An 18,858-nucleotide genomic window follows, 5' to 3' on the forward strand; every position below is an offset into this window, starting at 1 on the left:
TGAGCCCCAGATCTGGCTGAAGGGGTAAAAATCCTTCGTTCCACCTGTATAAATATGCATGACCTGATCTCTGCCCACTGACAACATCCAAACAGTCATTCATCCACATGACATAGAATGTCAAATGCTGCTACTCCACATAGAGGTGGGACCCCCATGGGAGGAGGTACATGTGACGGAAATTTTGATTGGAGGGCCCTCAGGCCAAGCATGTGGCAGTATAGTGCTCACCTTGGAGAAGACTCTGCCAGCCTTTATTTTCTGCTGCCCCATCGTTAACTTCGTGCCCTCAGAGATGGTCGAGCCCACCTCTGCCTAGCAGAGCACTCCCGAGAGAGGTTTTTAAGTAGGTCGTCTGCAGGTGGAAGGCACTTGAGTTGGCCAGTCACACAGAAATGAAATCTTACGTGTCGTGTGAGAATGGCTTTTTTATGTGTACAGGTGCCTTGTATGATAACTGGTTTTGAAGGTTAGCTGCCTTTAAATGGTTGGTACATTGGGTTTTGGGGGCATTGTCACCCATTTTCTGTTCACCAGCCCTTTGTCACATGACCTCTAGTCAAGGTTATGGATTTAATATCTATATTAGTCAATTGATTCGCTTTTTTTTTTTTTTTTTTTTGAGACAGAGTCTCACTCTGTCACCCAGGCTGGAGTGCAGTGGCTTGATCTTGGCTCACTGCAAGCTCCACCTCCCGGGTTCACATCATTCTCCTGCCTCAGCCTCCCGAGTAGCACAGGCGCCCGCCACCATGCCCGACTAATTTTTTGTATTTTTAGTAGAGATGGGGTTTCACCATGTTAGCCAGGATGGTCTCAATCTCCTGACCTCGTGATCTACCCGCCTTGGCCTCCCAAAGTGCTGGGATTACAGGCGTGAGCCACTGTGCCCAGCCTTTTTTTTTTGAGATGGAGTCTCTTTCTGTCACCCGGGCTGGAGTACAGTGGCATGATCTCAGCTCACTGCAACTTCTGCCTCCCGGGTGCAAGCAATTCTCCAGCCTCCACCTCCTGAGTAGCTGGGACCACAGGCACGTACCACCATGTCCAGCTAATTTTTGTATTTTTATTACAGGGTTTCACCATGTTGGCCAGGCTGGTCTTGAACTCCTGACCTCAGGTGATCCACCCACCTTGGCCTCCCAAAGTGCTGGGATTACAGGTGTGAGCCACCATGCCTGACTAGCTTTTATTTAAACCTTTAGGGACTCCATAGAACTGTTCTGTGGTTCATATTTCCTGTGAACAACTTCAGCTCAGATGCCGATTCTATAGCTATTTTCTTTTTATTGCTAACTTCTTTGCCAACCACTGTATTGTGTTAGCATGAGGAATACTTTCCAAGTGCACAGACACATGCGTGCACATGCATGCAGAGTTTATCTTCTCTATTCCTACCAAGAAAGCCCTGCTGCTTGATACATTTATGCAACTGAAGCTGTACTTGGAGTTTTCTGGCAGTTTCTGCATGTTTTCTAAGGGCTCTATGGAATGGTTAGCCACTTCAAATGTCCTTGGTTGGAAGATACCATTTAGGAGGTTAACACTAATCTGAACATAATTTTGGAATATTCGTAGGCATGTAGGTCAGACCTATGCAGAAAGGGGAAGCCTTCACACTCCTCACAGCCATCCAGTGAATTAGGTGTAAGTTATTTCACCTTTCTACCCAGATTGAAAGGTGCCAAACCCAGTGGTGTCCGGAAGTGAGCCAGGACTCAACCCTGAGGGCACCTACCACTGTGGGAATACCCCGATAGAGCTGCGAATCAAGTTTGTTTACTTTGGTCACTTAGTCGTGAACAAAGAGGTTGAACAAGGGAAAAAGTCTTTGAAGCACTCAGTGACTGAGTGGCTGAATTCTACAGTTGAGACTTGAACCCCAGGTGTTTACTAAGTAGACAATAGGCTTGTCCTTCATCTCAGCCACGTGGGGGAAGGAAGAAGGGATGCGAGAGAAATGGTGATTACTTTAGCTGAAGATAAGGACCAGCGGCAGCTGGCATTGAGCAAACAATGAGATTGGCTGTTTCCTACATTGCCCTTTTATAGAGTGTAACTTTGTGTCTGAAATGATAGGAATATTTTTGTGGTGTTGTAGAACATTCCTGTTATATTTTTGTACCTGTTTGATTTAGCCTGGAGATAAATGATTCCATCCTCTTAAGCCCTTCATTTAAAATACTGATTCTATCTGTATCGCAAAACGGCTGACAGTTTGAACCAAAAAATACTAGTGTATGCAAAATGCCCTTTTCACCAACCCCCACAAAACCAGTGCTTGAGGCTCTAAAAGGCTGCAGTTTAGAAGGCACATAAAGCCACCTTTTTTTTTTTTTTTTTTGAGATGGAGTCTTGCTCTGTTGCCCAGGCTGGAGTGCAGTGGTGCCATCTTGGCTCACTGCAACCTCCACCTACCAGATTCAAGTAGTTCTCCCTGGGCCTCCCGAGTAGCTGGGACTATAGGCGTGCACCACCACACCAGGCTAATTTCTGTATTTTTAGTAAAGACGGGGTTTCACCATGTTGGCCAGGCTGGTTGCGAACTCCTGATCTCAGTTGATCCGCCTGCCTCGGCCTCCTAAAGTGTTGGGATTACAGGCATAAGCCACCATGCCTGGCCAGAGCCACCCTTTTCTTCCTGATGGGGCGAGGGTGGGGATTAGTCCCACCTGTGGGGTGCTCAGCTGGCCTGCAGATCTGAGTGAAGGGAGAGAGCAGGAGCGGCTCCCAGGACCTGCACTGCCAAGGCCCAGAGCTGCCATCTTGCCTGTGTGCGTGAGGTCACGTGACCCTCTTATCCACTGTGGGGCGGTTCCCACTTGATCATAAAGAAACTGAAATGCAGAGAGGTTGTGTGTCCCGAATTCTCAGGCCATCTCTTACCTGGGACTCTGCAGGCCCACCCCGACTTGATTTCCTAGATGGCCTGGGCATCCTCAGGGACGTGACCGAGAGGTATGCCCACCGTGCTGTCTTTCACTCCTTGTCCCAGCCACCCACTGAGGCCTCCCCAGATGCACAGGTGTCCCTGGCTGACGTAACCTTGTCGCCAGGCATTAGCACGGGGACTGTTACCATAGAGACTTGATGCTTCCCACTGAACTTAGAAAAGATGCTCCTCCCCTTGGGTGGGCCAAGGCCTCTCCCCTCCCCTTTGTCATCCAATGGTCAACAGATGTAAGAGGTAGACATGCTGTATACGAGGCTCCAAGGACACAGAACACACCAGCCTTGACCTCTGCCTTCACACTTTAGCTGGGGTCAGGGAACGGGCCACACAAGCAGACCAAAAACGAGCATGAGTGGCCGATGGAACAGCTGTGAACTGTGGCAAACCCAAGGAGAGGCACTGAGTCAGGGCTGAGATGAAGAAGCCGGCCTGGGGGTCAGGAGGGTCCCCCAGAGGGTGATGCTTCATGAAGCTGGAGCCCGAAGAGGGCTTCCTTCCAGGAGGATCAGGCCCTGAGGTGGGAAAGAGCTTGCCACGGTCCAGGTCTGACACAGACTTCCCCGGTAAGCCTCCACAAAGGCCTATCATCCAGGCCAGAGGCAGCGACTGCTGTGGATGGAGGCAACAGGCCTGCCTTGGCCACCCTATAACCCATTCCCCATGCCCTGCACACCTGTAGGGAAACTCAGTTCAGAGCATGGAGGTGAAGGAGCCAGTAGGGGAAGTTAAATCCCAGCCAGGTCTCACCTGACTGCGGGAACAGCCACCAGACCTTCCCCCAACCCCTTGTGCAGCAGAGTGAGCCTGCTGAAGGTACAAGAGCATGGTCACGTGGTGCTCACAGCCCTTCACTGGCTTCCTGCACCCTTGGGCAAGTCTGAGCCCTGTGACAGCGACCAGGCCCTCACGCCCCACTGATGCCTCCAGCCCTACCCACTCCCCTTCTTGCTCAGTTGCACTAATTTCAAGGCATTGTCACTGGCCACAGGACCTCTGCATGAGATGTTCTCGCTGCTGGAAATACCCCGAAACTCCCCACTGGGGCTGATGGCTTTTCACCAGTCACCCTTTTAAGCCCATCTCAGGGAGTGCCTCCAGGAAGCCTTTAGGATCCTGCCTCCCCTGAGGCCTGGGTTTGGGGCCCCTCTTGTGGGCACAGCTCTCCTCCAAGCCTGGATCCTTGTCTGCTGCCTGCTCCTCTTACTACCTGGTCAGCTCCTGGCGAGGGAATAGCGAGTCTTAACTCCTTTCTACTTTCAGGATCCATATGGTGCTCAAATGCCCATTGAATAAGTGGTTTCCCTAATTGCCCTTGTGTTACAATCCCCTTTATAAATGGAACATCTCCTTTTCTAGTCACTGCTGAGGAGAGGGAATGTGTTTCCTCTCTTGGGGACAGGGAGAGAGGGGATCCCTTTGGGGGACTGGGCATTACCAAGCCACTATACATGCTGCCCTGGGTCTGAGGGAGTGGGGAACCGAGGTAGGTGGTGTGATGGGTGCCTTGACATGAATTGCCTGGTGGGGCAGGGGAAGGAAAGGACATGACAGAATGAGTTTTGTCTGGCAATGCACCATCAGCACGCAGAACCCTTCACCCTAGCCCAGACACCGAGGTACACCGAAGCAGCATCTCCTCTTCCTCCTCTAGGTCTCCCCCACCTCCTCCTTCCCAATTCCACTCTGCCTTTGCTTTTTTTTTTTTTTTTTTTTAACTCACATGGGTTCTCCATTCCCCTTCAGAGTTACTGTAGCTATGCATTTTCATCCTGAGTTATTCCCAGTAACACATGAGCAGTGTGGAGGTGGAGGGAAGTTTTGTGTTTGGAAGAGGTAGGAGGATGGGAAGACCATCCCATGACTTCAGTTGTATGTGGGTACCATGTGTAGGAGAGCCACGTAGATGGGACAGAAGGGCTGCTGCTAATAACAGCAGCAGGTGCGCTCAGGCTGGCCTGGGAGGAAGGCCTCCCCAACCGTGAGTCACTTAGAGTGGATGCCCTTGGGCTGCATCCTTCCAATTCTGAGGTCCCGTTCCCTCAGTTACCAAATGGGATGATGCCTCATGTAGATGTTGTGAGGATTACATGGGTAATATATGGGAAAGCTCTCCATAAATAGATCTGAGTCTTATCTTGGCTGGGGGTGCTGTCCATGCCAGGGCCGTATTGTTAAATGGTCCTTGTTATTAACTTGTTGATAAGGAGTGGCTGTATTAGTCCATTCTCACGCTGCTATGAAGAAATACCTGAGACTGAATACTTTGTAAAGAAAAGAGGTGTAATTAACTCACAGTTCCGCATGGCTGGGAAGACCTAAGGAAACTAACAATCATGGCGGAAGGGGAAGAAAGGCACCTTCACAGAGCAGCAGGAAGGAGAAGTGGAAGCAGGAGAAATGCCAGACGTTTATAAAACCATCAGATCTCTTGAGACTCACTGTCACAAGAACAGCATGCAGGACCCGCCCCCATGATCCAGTCTCCTCCCATGAGGTCCCTCCCCAACACGTGGGGATTACAATTCAAGATGAGATTTGGGTGGGGACACAGAACCAGACCATATCACTGACTCCTGAATAGCATTTCTTTCCTGCCTTCCCTCCCTCCTTCCCTCCACAGGTCACAATGATTCACCTGTGCCAGGACTTTTCCAATCCCAGCAATCACAGCAACTCAAAGAGGCTGGACAGAATGCTTATAAATCAAAACCAAACAGTTAAGAGGGAGGCGGCCGCTTCCCAGTATCTTCATGAAGCAGCTGGCCCAGGCCAGGGGTTGCATGTGAATTCATTTTGAAATGACCTGGGAGGCAACATTACTTTCAACATAACTTTAAGAAAATTCCATTCTGCTTCGTCAGCGTGATGTAGCAATTAAAATGCTGGTTTTCCTCCTCTTTGAGCACTATCCTTGAATAATTGACAGCTGCACCCACCAGAGGCTGCAAGGCTGTGCTGAAATAAAATGATTTTCATTAGGAGTAGGTGTGGAGCTTCAGGCTACACCTGCGGAATCGGCCCTCATTCTTACTGGCCTCATCTTCATGCCAGCCAAGACCTCTTCCTCCAAGACCTGTTTGGTGCCCAAAAAACAGTTGGTGAAAGTGATGTATGTGGTGCCACTTTATCCTTCAGGCCTCTGTTGCTTCTGTAAAATGCAGACAGGGTCTTCCTTGGAAAACCCTCGGCCTGGCTGTCAATTAATTTCTGTTGATGATATCTCGATAAAAGTTACCAAGCCTCAGGAACCTCCCTTAGGGCCAGGCACCAGGCGAGGTGCGTTATTCACATGATCTCATTTATTTCACGCTGCATGACAGCCTTTCAAAGTAGGTATTTCTGTGTCCATTTCTACAGGAAAACTAGAGCTAGGAGGGATTAAACAATTCCTCTAAGACTGCAGTTAGCTAGAAGTAAATTTAAGGTGTCAGAGCCCCAGATCCATCAATCTGATTCTAAAACTTGGGCTGTCTCATGCATATTATCTCCTTTATTTTTCTGCAGAAACTTGTTTTTCAGAAACGAAATCAGTAATAAAGGAAGGTTGGAGAGAGTGATGATTAAAATCTGAAGAATGAGAACGACTTTTGTTAGAAATCGATATACAGGTGGGGTGCAATGGCTCACGCCTATAATCCCAGCACTTTGGGAGGCCGAGGCAGGACAGTCTCTTGAGGTCAGAAGTTCGAGACCAGCCTGGCCAGAGATAGGCAAAACCCTGTCTCTACTAATTAGCAGATAGGCAAAACCCTGTCTCTCCTAAAACCCTGTCTCTCTCTAAAATACAACAATTAGCCAGGCGTGGTGGTGGGCATCTGTAATCCCACTACTCAGGAGGCTGAGGCAGGAGAATCGCTTGAACCCGGGAAGTGGAGGTTTCAGTGAGCTGACATTGCACCACTGCCCTCCGGCCTGGGCAACAGAGACTCCATCTCAAAAAAAAAAAAGAGAAGAAAAGAAAAATCGATATACAGATGCAATAGAAGCAAATTTTGTGTCCTACAAATCTCTACATATAGTTAGCGTACCTTAGGTTACTACATAGAATTGTAAGCCATAGCTCTTTAAAAATGTATGTCTATACACACACGCAGAGTCATGCTTCACTTAATGACAGGGATACATTCTGAGAAATGCATCATTAGGTAATTTTGTTGTGCAGACATCATGGAATGTATTTTACAAACTTACATGGCACAGCCTCCTACATACCTACACTATATGGCATAGCCTATGGCTCCTAGACTACAAACCTGTGCAGCATGTGACTAGTGAATACAGTACAATAGGCAAGTGTAACATAATGGTAAGTATTTCTGTATCCAAACATCTAAACATAGAAAAGGTATGGGAAAAATACAGTATTATTATTATATGGAACCACCATCCTATATGCAGTTCATTGTTGACTGAAACATCCTGGGGTGTGTGTGTATGTGTGTGTGTATTCAAAGGGCTGCATTCGTCAAAAATTGTGAGATTTTATCCTATATGTGAAATTATCTAAGCCCTTTCAGATTTAGTCTGTAGTCAGCACAGAGTTACTGCATAGGGAATGCTTAATGAAAATTGCTTTTTCCTAGGTGGAATTTTTCAGTCCCCAAGTGGTGAAAGCGTTTTACTTACAAAACCGCTTCAACTTACCAGAAAATGAAAGCCAGAAAGCCGGAGCCACGCCCCTGTACTAGAAACTCCACGTGTCTTTGCATCTCCTCCCTGCCCTTATGTGTCCCTATCTCTTCAGATCAGTATTTACCAAATGTGTCAGATTTGTAAGAACTTGCATTCTGCCCCCCATTCCCAGGGAAAGCATGGCGTCTGCAGGGAAGGGAGGAGCCTTGTGTGATGGTGTGGTGGGAACAGGAGGGGCTGTTCTCTGCTGTCTAGGGGGAGTGTTGGAGTGCCTTTTGTTTTTAATTGTTATATATATAAACATATTTATACATCGATGTATTTGTAATATCTGTATTTTTAAATGCATATATGTGTATATGTGTGTGTGCCTGTGTATGTGTGTACATGTATGTGTATATATGTATGTGTACATATATGTATGTATATGCATGCCTCCTTGTACAGAGAAGCACCCCAGACTGGCAGATGGTGCTTTTAATTTATATGTATAAATATGCATATTTTAATTTTAAAACTTATATGTTGATGTACACATTTAGTACGATATATATCTCTAAACATACACATTTATGTGTGTGTGTACATCTCTAGTTAAGACTCGGCTTGTGCCCCGAGTGTGTGAAACTCCCCAGACCGACACGGGTTCTGTGCTACACGGGTTCTGGAGAGCAGGGACGCGACTGCGCCTCCCGAGGGCTGTTCTCTGGTCTGGTGTGGAGATGCAGGCTGCACCTTGCACTCCGGATGTCAGGGCCATTCGTTCCCGTGGTGTCTGGGAGGAGCTGCTCTCCCACACAGAGAGCAGGAGAGCTGGCTGTTTTGGAGCAAAGGGGGATACAAAAGCTGCGGGAGCCAGCACTGTCAGGGGGTTGCAGCAGCTTCTGGAAGGTGGGAGGGGAAGACGGTAGCATTGGAGGCAGCGGGGGCACTCGGGCAGGGACCCAGGGATTGGAAATGCAGCCGTCCTCGTGTTGAGTCAGGGTGTGGCGGCCGTCCTAAGGAACGCTCCGCCTGGCTTTGGGTTTCAGGTCCCACCCGAAAGATGCCCCCCAGCGCCAGTGCCGTGGACTTCTTCCAGCTCTTTGTCCCAGACAACGTCCTCAAGAACATGGTGGTGCAGACAAACATGTACGCCAAGAAGTTCCAGGAGCGGTTTGGGAGCGACGGAGCCTGGGTGGAGGTGACACTGACGGAGATGAAGGCGTTCCTGGGCTACATGATCTCCACCAGCATCTCCCACTGCGAGTCCGTCCTCAGCATCTGGAGCGGCGGCTTCTACAGCAACCGCAGCCTCGCCCTTGTCATGAGCCAGGCCCGCTTCGAGAAGATCCTCAAGTACTTCCACGTCGTGGCCTTCCGCTCCAGCCAGACCACGCACGGGCTCTACAAGGTCCAGCCCTTCCTCGACTCACTGCAGAACAGCTTCGACTCAGCCTTCAGGCCTTCCCAAACCCAGGTGAGGCCCGCGCAGGAGGTAGGAGCTCGGCCAGGTGTCCTGGCTCTCTCGGCCTAGCCTTGTCTGTCGGCAGGGCTTTGGGGTGTCCTTTCTGCCCTGCCTGCCCTCTGAGTTCACTTCAAGGTCACCTCTGCTATTCTTCCATTCCATTAATCCACATAATCCAAACGAGATCGGAAGGGGTAGTAATAATAGCTCCAGCCCTCAGAGAAGTCGGAATTCAGTGTTTTGCTCTAAGAGGCAATCTTCCTCCTCTTTTCTCCCTATCCTTCATTTAATTATACTTTCCAAATGATGTTTTGCTCAGGTGAATATTAATTTTATTGTCATATTCTCTGAGAATGACCTCACCTGTTGGCGATGAAAGGTGGCTAGAAGTGTCCTGGGTGGCAGAGGGAGTGAGCCTGGAATTAGAACCATTCTTCAGACTATCAGGGGTTGCTTATGGCCACACACAGCAGAGCCAGAGTCCTTGGATGAGGGTTTGGCAGAGTTCCGGGCATCACTGGTCTGATTCCCTAATACTTTCCCCAACCAATTTCATAAGAAAAGGTTCTGCCTACTCTCAGCTCCCGAGCCCCTCCCTGCCTTCTGCTGGTATCCGCTTGCACCTGGGACAATAGCACCTGACCCTGGGGAGACAGAACTCCAGAATCTTCCTCAAAAACTGCCCTGCTGGTCTAGCAAACCGATGAGATGGCTAATTTCCAGAGATGTCTGTAACCCGAACCAGAAAGTTCTTGGCCCATGTGGGCCCCATTCCCTTTGACTTGGTCTGTGTGGCAGCAAAAGTTCAGTTCAATTTTATGTATATGTTTAAAGACCCATCGCACATCTCTCTCCTGTGCTGTTTCTAAGGCTCTTCTAAATAAACCTCCAATTCTTGTTGACATTCTCCTGTAGGTCCTCTCTCTCTCTATAGCATGCCTTCCCCACACACAGCTGAAAATCACAGGGTTTTTGTGGGGAAGGTAGTGCCCTATTTCCTGTCTGTTGGAGGCTTCCGTTCTCTCTGGATCATTCTCCCCACTGTCTGGTGAACATGTTAGGCTTGTTACAATTTCCGAGTGTTTGTAGCATGCCTTCTGGCCCCTGGAATGCCTTGCCTTCTTCTCTCTGCTTTGCAAATGCATCCACTCTCCAGGGCCAGTTTAAGGCCCACAGTCCCATGTGGATTCCCTGTTATCTGAATTTCCCCCAGTAATTGATGGGGCAGCCAGATGCCTCTGCACCTCATCCTCCAGTGTGTCATTTACCTTCCTAACAAGAAGTGGAGACTTACGAGGACATGAGCCCTGCCCTATAACAGGCCCTGTGATAGGCCCAAGGACGGGCCTGAGCACATTATCTTTTCTTTCACTAAATACTTGCTTGGTTGGAAATGAAGCAAATGAGAGACAGTTGCCTGGATGCAAGAGAAAAATAACACATTCAGACCATGCTGGGGTCAAACATTTGGAGAGGTGCTGCAGAAGGCTCTGTGCATGCTGTGCCCAAGTATCTGTCAAGACGTATCTGTAATGTAAGTCCAGGGTGAGCGCTTGGCCTCTCTGACACACTGCAGCGCCCACTAGGAATTCTGAGATTTGTGGGCTCGCCTCTCTGCAGCTCCCAGGCATAGGTACCCTGAGGGGAGGCCCAGCAGCGTTGCTGAGCCCAGCTGGGTGGGCAGTGGCTGGACTGCAGGTGGGCAGGTAGGCAGGTGTCCGAGGGAGCAACTCTGCCCTCCTTAGCACATGGCTCAGATGGGCAGCGCTGGATTAACAGGAACAGGGAGAGCCTGGAAGGATGATCGTGTTACTCTGCCACTCACTGCTTGTGTTTGCTTCCAGGTGATGAGGCTTGCAGAAGCAGGGCCTGAGATGAGGCTTCATCCGGGAAGGGCTCTCAGGTCACGTTTAGGGCTTTTTCCCCTTTACTTTTGCTTTCACTTTTCCACCTCTTCCTCCTCCCTCTCCTCAGACTCATTCTCCTCTCCTTCTATTACTTTGCATTTTGTTTTTATTTTACTATATATGGGAAATTACATTTTCTTCTTGCTACGTTATCTACTCAGTACTCCTATGTGGCAGTGAGGATCCCAGCAGGGCACAGATGTTGAGCTCTATCTAGAAGTCCAGCCGAAGAGATGCTGATGCAGGGACTGTTGCTAGGGGCGCCATCAGCATTAGGGGAGACCCGAAGGGAGCAGAGAAGGCTGTAGCCCAGAGAGAGGCCTCAGGGCAGATGGGCAGAGCATTACCTTGAAGAAGCAGATCTATGGCCACTCCTTGGAGCCTATTTTTATGATGCCATTTCTTTTTTCTTTATTGTCTTATCATTGGGAAAAGTTATATAATCATGTTATCAAAAAGTTGAAATAGAGGAAATGAGTTTGAAATAAGTTGAAGGAGCTGATCGTAGGTCCCTCCCCTTACTCCCTTGCTCTCCGGCCTCTTTCTGATGACTCCCACTTGGCTGAGCAAGCCAGAAACTAGAGGCAAAGAAGCTGAGTGGGATAGTTTATAAGAGGCTGACCTCCAGGCCTCAGCGCAGGGTCTGCAGGATGGAAAGTGACCCTAGGGGGCAAACAGAGAACACCCAGCACACCCCATCGTACAGCCTGGGGCATGAGGCTCTGGGAGAGTCAAAGGGTTGACTGGTGCCAGGCAGCCTGTTGCACCAGCTCCGTGTCAGTAGGTGTGGAGCAGGATAAGTCAAAGGAGATGAAGTCATAACCAGAGTACGGTTGGGTGTTTACTACGACCAGAACCTCATGCTTCCTGGGGCTTCCTGTACATCACCTGTCCCCTCCATTCCCTGGAGCAGCAGCCTGCCCCATCTGCTGAGGATGCCCTGGGCTTTCCAGTTTGGGTGGGCCTGGCTCTCCCAGGGGCTTGCAGGCCTTGTCATTCCCCAGGCTGCCAGCATTGGCCCGCCCTGCTCGGCCCCTGCATTTATGCACCTCTCAGAGACACGTCTGCCACTTAAAGAAGGAAGAGGGTTCTTGTCCTGATCCTTGATTGGAGAAGCTGCAGGCTCTAAAGGAGCCTTGGATTCCTAGCTTTCCTGCTCTGTGAAAATCCCTGTTGGACCCTGGAACATTCAGCTCACAGAGAGGCAATGATCTGCTTGTAAGCCTCAGGGCTTTCTGGGAGAGTCTTCCTCTCGCCTGCAGACACCAATTGGAACAGTTCTCTTCCCATGGCCCTCATCAGGTGTGTGTATGGATCAGAATCCCAGGAGTCATTCTGCACCCGTCCCTTACACCATCCCTCGCGGCTGCACTCCAAACACGCAGCACAGTCACCTCACACACTCAGCTCACTCACCTCACACACTCAGCTCACACCCTCCAGCCTGCAGTCTTGGGAGCCTTTTTATTCCAGCAGCTGTGACCCTTTGGTATGAGTTTAGTCTTAGAGTCTTCAGAGGATTCCCAGAATCTAGCAGTAACCAAAGCAGCTGGGGTGTGTGTGTGTGTGTGTGTGTGTGTTTCTACACAAATAAAAATGGGGAGACACTGCATCTCCTCAAAACTGGAGCCAGATTAATTAGAGAAATATTTTCGGGGAGGGATTATGCAAATCAATAAATGGATGTTTTGTCTTTCCCCTACCATACATAACCACCCTCCACACCTCAAACCACGCTTGTCAAGCACAGGAGGAGGCTCAGGAGATACAGTTGTGTAACAGAGAAATGCTGACCAATCTGTAGCCTGGAGGAGAAGCAAGTGGTTTTTCTGGCAGGCAAAGTTTTTGGAGCTTTGGGGAGCATGCTGTTCTGTGCTGCATTTAGTCATAACACGTTCAGAATTAGTTTAATGATGGTAGAAAAGGAAAAAGATCATTGAGGGTCAGGAATTCTTGCTGGCCCTTTTGCTTTGACGAGGCATGTGATTAAATATAAATTTGCAACTGATCATATGTTCAATGCAAGTGGAACAGAGGTGCACTTTCTTTCTGAAGAGAATGAGAGAGGCCAATTTTCATTTTCTGTGGCCTTAGAGGACAGAGTAGGATGCGCGTCTTCAGCAAGGATCATTGGGCAGGGAAAGGACAGGCAGAGGGCTTTTTTATGCCATCTTTTCCCTTCTCCATCTGCTCCCATTCTCCTACTGTGTGGAAGACTTGTCCATTGCACTTGAATAATTCCAAATGGGGCTTTGAATGTTTAATGAGCTACAAAGAGCCAGCGAGTGCAAGAAGCCAGGCATGAGGGCCAGGGGAGATGTTGCAGCCAGGCCAGCCTCCCAGCCTTCCCCTTCACAAGACGGCGGAGACCACATGTGATGTCCCCATGTATCCGTTAGTAGAAAAACTGAGGAGGCAGGTATGCACTGCTAAGACTGAACAATGCAGGGCTGTCACTTTTCAAAAATTGAATGCAAGGTACCTGTGCTTTCAATTTGCATTCAACCTCTGCCCATCTTCCATTCCTAGAAGAATGGAAGGATATTGTCCCCATCACACGTGGTAAATATCATCCTCCATTCCGTCCTTGGAAGACCTTTTTCTGCCATCACCTGGGAGCTTGTTGGGAACACACAGTCTCAGGCCTGGCCTCACTGAATCACAGTCCACATTTTAGCAGGATGCTCAGGTGACTAGTTTGTTGAAACTTTTTCTGTAAATAGCCAGACGGTAAGTATTTTAGACTTTGTGTGGGTTGTGTGACTGATGTTACATGTTGTCAGTTGTGCTATTGTGGCCCCAAAGCAGCCACAGACAATATGTAAACAAATGAATATGGCAGTGTTCCAATAAAACTTTGTTTACAAAAACAGACGTGGGCCAGACTAGGCAGTAATTTGTCTGACCCCTGATCTAGGGCATCGTGTAGAGTTCTGGGAATCATTGCCTGCACTCTTCATTTCTGTTCCCTACAGATGCACACTCTAATTCTTAATTAAGCTTGAGTTGGGATCAGGGAGGGAAGTGTAGCACATCCCTAAAATTTACCCTAAAGCCTCCCAAAAGAACTTTACCTTGAGGAAGCAGATCTATGGCCACTCCTTGGAGCCTATTTTTATTATGCCATTTCTTTTTTCTTTATTGTCTTATCATTGGGAAAAGTCATATAATCATGTTATCAAAAAGTTGAAATACAGGAAATACGTTTTTAAATTGCCTTGGGAATCTTGTCAGAAAGGACATGACAACCCAGAGGAGAGCCAGAGGCTGTGCGTTGCAACAGGCCAACAGGGAACTGGGTCATTTGATGAATGATTTATTAAAAGAGGAGGTTCCGCCTGGAAGAAGGAGGTTGTGGGCTGACACGAGGGCTGTCTTGAAAATCCAAAAAAAATAATAATAACATTTTTTTCTTTGTTTCTCACTGGACAGAAGTCACATCCTTAGATTTAAGTTAAATATAGATAAATTGTGGATCAGTGAAAGACTTTTTTAGCAGTTGGAACTTTCCGTGAGTGGAAGGGGCATTCATGAAAAGAAGTGGGTGCCCATCACCAGGCATGTGCAGCCAGAGGACACAGGACCTGTACCAGAGATCCCTCAACCAAATGAGAGTTGGGACAAGGGACCTTAGGCCAATAATAACAACAATAATAAATTCCATTGATGAAATATCTTCTGTGTATCAGGGCTGGTGCAATTTTGCATGAATCTTACTGAATCCTTTCTTACTGCATCCTTTCTAGAAACAGTAGTATAGATAATGATACTACCCTCCTATAGATAAGAAGGGTCAAGATCAGAGAGGTAAAGTAACTTAGTTAAGGTCACAGAGCTGCTCAAAGGCAGAGGCTGATTTTGAGCTCCAATCTGATGAGCCCTCAAGCTCGTGCTGCCTTCCATGACAGCCTCCTCTTTTTCCCTCCTGGCAGGTGCTACATGAACCCCTGATCGATGAGGATCCTGTATTCATTGCCACGTGCACAGAGCGGGAGCTGCGAAAGAGGAAAAAGCGGAAATTCAGCCTCTGGGTCAGACAGTGTTCTTCCACTGGCTTCATCATCCAGGTGAGCCCTGGGCTGAGTCTGAGGAGGGTTGGCGAAGAGGGTCGGGGAAGCAAATCAGGGGAACTTGGGCTCATCTGGTACCCAAGAACTTACTCACATACCGTTTTCACTGTGTGTCCAAGTCCACCCAGATGCTCCTGCAGAGGCCAGGGCTGGGCTGCTCCCTCCTCCCCGAGGCAGCAGGTAGCCAGCCCTGGAGAGGCTGCTGCCACACCTGGCCCTGTTCCCTGCACATTTTTCCTCCAGACTCAAGCCCATCTGGGTAAATGACTCCTCAAGGCTCAGTCCCTAGCAATGTTGGCTAGAAGTGTCACCCAAACAGTGGGTCATATGAGGTGACTACCATCTCCCTGGAGGCTGTCCCTCAAGACTTATGGACTCGTGGCTTTGAAACTTAAGGCTGTCCCAGGAGGCCTCCCCACTCCCACCAGATATCTGCCCAACCTTCCTCTTTCCAGGATGCCTTCTTCACAGACCACCACCAACAGCCTGCTGGTGAAACTGTGAATAACCTTCCCCAGGAGCATGTGCCTGAGTCATCGGCCCTGGGAACCAGCATGGCCAACACGGGTGCATGTTTTACAAGAGGTGCCTGAGCTCTGCTGTTTGTGATGATACTCCCAGGAAAAGCATCCGAGGTTGAGCTGCCAGGAGCAGTAGGGTACACAAAGGGAGATGGTGGGGACAGATAAACACCAGAATGTGGTGCCTAAGTGACGTCTCCCTGCCTAGTTTTTCATCCGTGCTGCGCAGTGACACCTTCTCTCATCAGACAGGCAGACCAGCCCTGTGGTGACAGCTGACCGCATGCTCACTCGCTGCCCTCGCTTGACCGCATCTCCAGGCCCCAAGGCACAGGGTTTTTGCACTTCCATCTTTCCCTGAACTAGAGCAGGATTCGTGGGAAGATTCCAGCAAACATCTCCTCCCCACCTCCAGTGCAGAACCACAGTGGGGAAAGTGTACTTGCTCCAGGAAAATGTGTTCCCTCCAAAGCACCATCTCGGCTCCGTCTGCAGGTCTGAGGGACCTTCGGTTTGAGTTGGGGCCAGGATCTCAAGCCAGACTCTGGGGCTCTGCTTGTGCATAGGCATTGTTTGGGGTCTCGCCAGACTGGACCTATCCCAGAGCAGACTTCCCTCACTCCTGGAGGTGCAGCCTCAGCTCCTTGTCCCCTGACATTCTCCAGAGTCCTCTGCCATCTCTATAGCACCTTTTGTGATGATACTCCCATAGGGTACAGGTGCATCGGATTCATTTTATATAAACTTTCCAAAGGGACATTCATTCATTCTTTCAGTAAATGTTTATTGGGCACCTGCTACCTGCACACATTGTGCCAGGCATTGGGATATGCAGACATGGTACCTGCCGTCCTTGAGGTCTGCCTAGGTAGCTTTTTTGTTTGGTTTGGTTTGGTGTTTTCGTTTGTTTGTTTGAGACCAGGTCTCACTCTGTCACCCAGACTGAAGTAAAGCAGCATGATCATGGTTGACTTCGCCCTCAACCTCCCAGGTTCAAGTGATCCGGTCACCTCAGCCTCTCAGGTAGCTGGGACCATGGACGTGTGACACCATTCCTGGCTGATTTATTTTTATTTTCATTTTGGTAGAGATGGAGTCTTACTGTGTTGCCCAGGCTGATCTTAAACTCCTGGGCTCAAGTGATCATCCTGCCTCAGCCTCCCACAGTGCTGGGATTACAGGCAAGAGCTACCATGTCGGCCCTGTGTGGCTTTGGAACAAATGTTTACATGTGGATCCTGTGTGCATCTGGCACCACTTCTTTCTCCTTCTACAGTTAGTGAGGAGCTAGAAATCACATCTGTCACCAGAAAAGGCCACAGATCTCTCTCTCTCAGTTCAGATTCGTTCCCAATTTTATAAAATCTATAAAACGACATCTAAAATGTAAGAAGTTTGGGTTGGTACCTTGAAGTTTCCTTTCATTTCTAAAACTCTTGATTCTAGGAGGTTTTGCAGCAGTGTGAAGGTTTGTTTTTAGAAGCCAGAATTGAAGCTGACAACTCCCAGTCAAAAGCAGTGTAGCTTCCACCATTGCCGGGGGCAGCCCTCAAAACGTGCTCGGAAGTGCAGAGCCAAGGAGGCAGTTAATTACCCGGCAGTTTCAGGCTGTGCTGTGACAGGACTGGCATGAGAACTTTCTCAGCCCCCGCAGTCCCTCTCTTTGTTCCTGGGTCCAGCTGAAGGTGCCTGTGGCAGGCACAGAGCAGGGAAAGGACATCTCTGCCTGTGAGGAGCCAGGAGATGCAGAGGAGGAGCCACATGGCCTGGGGACAGTTGTTTTTATAGTGTCCTGCCCCTTTTCTTAGTTCTCCAGGTGCTAATCTGGGTTTGACAGCTTTTGAAGGTCAGCAGCCTGGGCAAGCACAGCCCTGGGGCCGAACAGTACCTTACACCATCAGAGCTTTCACACCCACAGTTCCCTGATCCTCCCCACAGCCTTGTAAGACATAGAGAGCAGGCAGTATTGATCCCATTTCTTACATGAGGTGACGTTGGCTCACAGGGGTTACCTGCCAGGCAGCTGGTCAGCGTAGAGCTGGCTTCTCCCCTGGGCCTCGACCTGCCTCTTCCCTCATCCATCCCCAAGGCATCTACAGACCCTGCTCTTGCATTTACCTCCCACGTGAACTAGCTGCTCAGTCATTGCTCTGGAATATGGAATTGTCATCTAGAAACTAAAGGGATGGAATTAGGTAACCAGTGAGGTCCCTTCTATTGCCATTCTATGATTCTCTTCTTTGTAAATGTCGTATGTGAGGTTCTATACACAGGCCATTTTCTTCATTGTAGTTCCTCAGATGCATTGAGCTCTCCTGAATGACTTAGCGGAGAAGCTCAGTTGCAGCTGGCCGAATTAAGGGTCATGTCCCACTGTGCTGTGCTGTGCTGTGCTGCTAGTGCAGCACCTGCCCCATGCCCTCCTGTTTCTGAGGTTGGCTTTGGCCCGTAGGATGCAGGCAGCTGTGGTACATGAAAAGATTGGAAGGGGCAAGTGCATACCTCTCCTTTTTTGGCTTCTCTGCCCTGGCCATGAGAAAATGACCAGGATGGATCACCTGGGTCCTGAAAACCTGGGAGCTTAGTAAGTGTTTATTACATGGCATATCGATTTTGTGGTTGTTTGAGACCCACTGTAATTGACCCAGGAGCCTTATCAGTTAGGTCTGCACAGCTGACCAGATAACTTTCTTCCAGCCACCATCTCATGTGGACCAAGATGAAGTGTTGAAGGGGCAGTGGCTGTCCAGGTGTGTTCCAGGAGAGCCCAAATTATGCATAGACATCGTTGCCCCAGCTTTGTAGTTTCATCCTGCCAAGACCCTGAGCCTTTGACTGGCTCGACTACATTCTTCTGACAGGCGGGGCCACTGTGGGATGAGCTCCACTTCAAAGATTCTAGATGAAGAGGTGAGTGAGAAAAAGGAGTTCCAGATTGGCCAGTGGTCCCAGAAAAGGTCCGTGGGAAAGCTGAATGGGAACTCAGTACAGCCAGCTCAGATCATCAGGGCCTCAGGCATAGTCAGTTGATCCCCACAAGGGCATTTGGATGAGAAGGAAGAAACTAACAGTTGGGCAAAATTAATGATAATGGTGATGGTGTTTAGAAGAGCTCTAATATATTAGTATATTTTTATAGGTGTAATGCTCTTGAATTCATTCGAAGGGAAGTATTTTATGAAAGTGGTTAAAGATCTTAAATAATTTAAGAGAATATAGGGAGGCATGTGGTAGGATAGAAGTGAGAGGAAGAGATTAACTTAACTATAGTTCTGAAAATTAAGGTGCTAATAGCCTGCATTGCTGAGAATGCAGGAAGCAAACAGTA

At 48.9% G+C, this 18,858-nt stretch overlaps 1 protein-coding gene across 2 annotated transcripts in view; it reads left to right on the forward strand.

Moving 5' to 3' along the window:
- PGBD5 (piggyBac transposable element derived 5) overlaps positions 1–18,858 on the forward strand; it is a 111,796-nt gene that overhangs the window by 64,171 nt on the left and 28,767 nt on the right. For both annotated transcript variants that reach the window (XM_033197361.1, XM_033197360.1), the window contains exons 2-3: positions 8,617–9,044; positions 14,872–15,006. In XM_033197361.1, the coding sequence (XP_033053252.1) occupies positions 8,617–9,044; positions 14,872–15,006 (563 nt within the window). The remainder of the gene's footprint in view (positions 1–8,616; positions 9,045–14,871; positions 15,007–18,858) is intronic.

The sequence above is a fragment of the Trachypithecus francoisi genome, unplaced genomic scaffold, assembly GCF_009764315.1.
Source record: "Trachypithecus francoisi isolate TF-2019V2 unplaced genomic scaffold, Tfra_2.0 Lachesis_group5, whole genome shotgun sequence".
NCBI lineage: Eukaryota > Metazoa > Chordata > Mammalia > Primates > Cercopithecidae > Trachypithecus > Trachypithecus francoisi.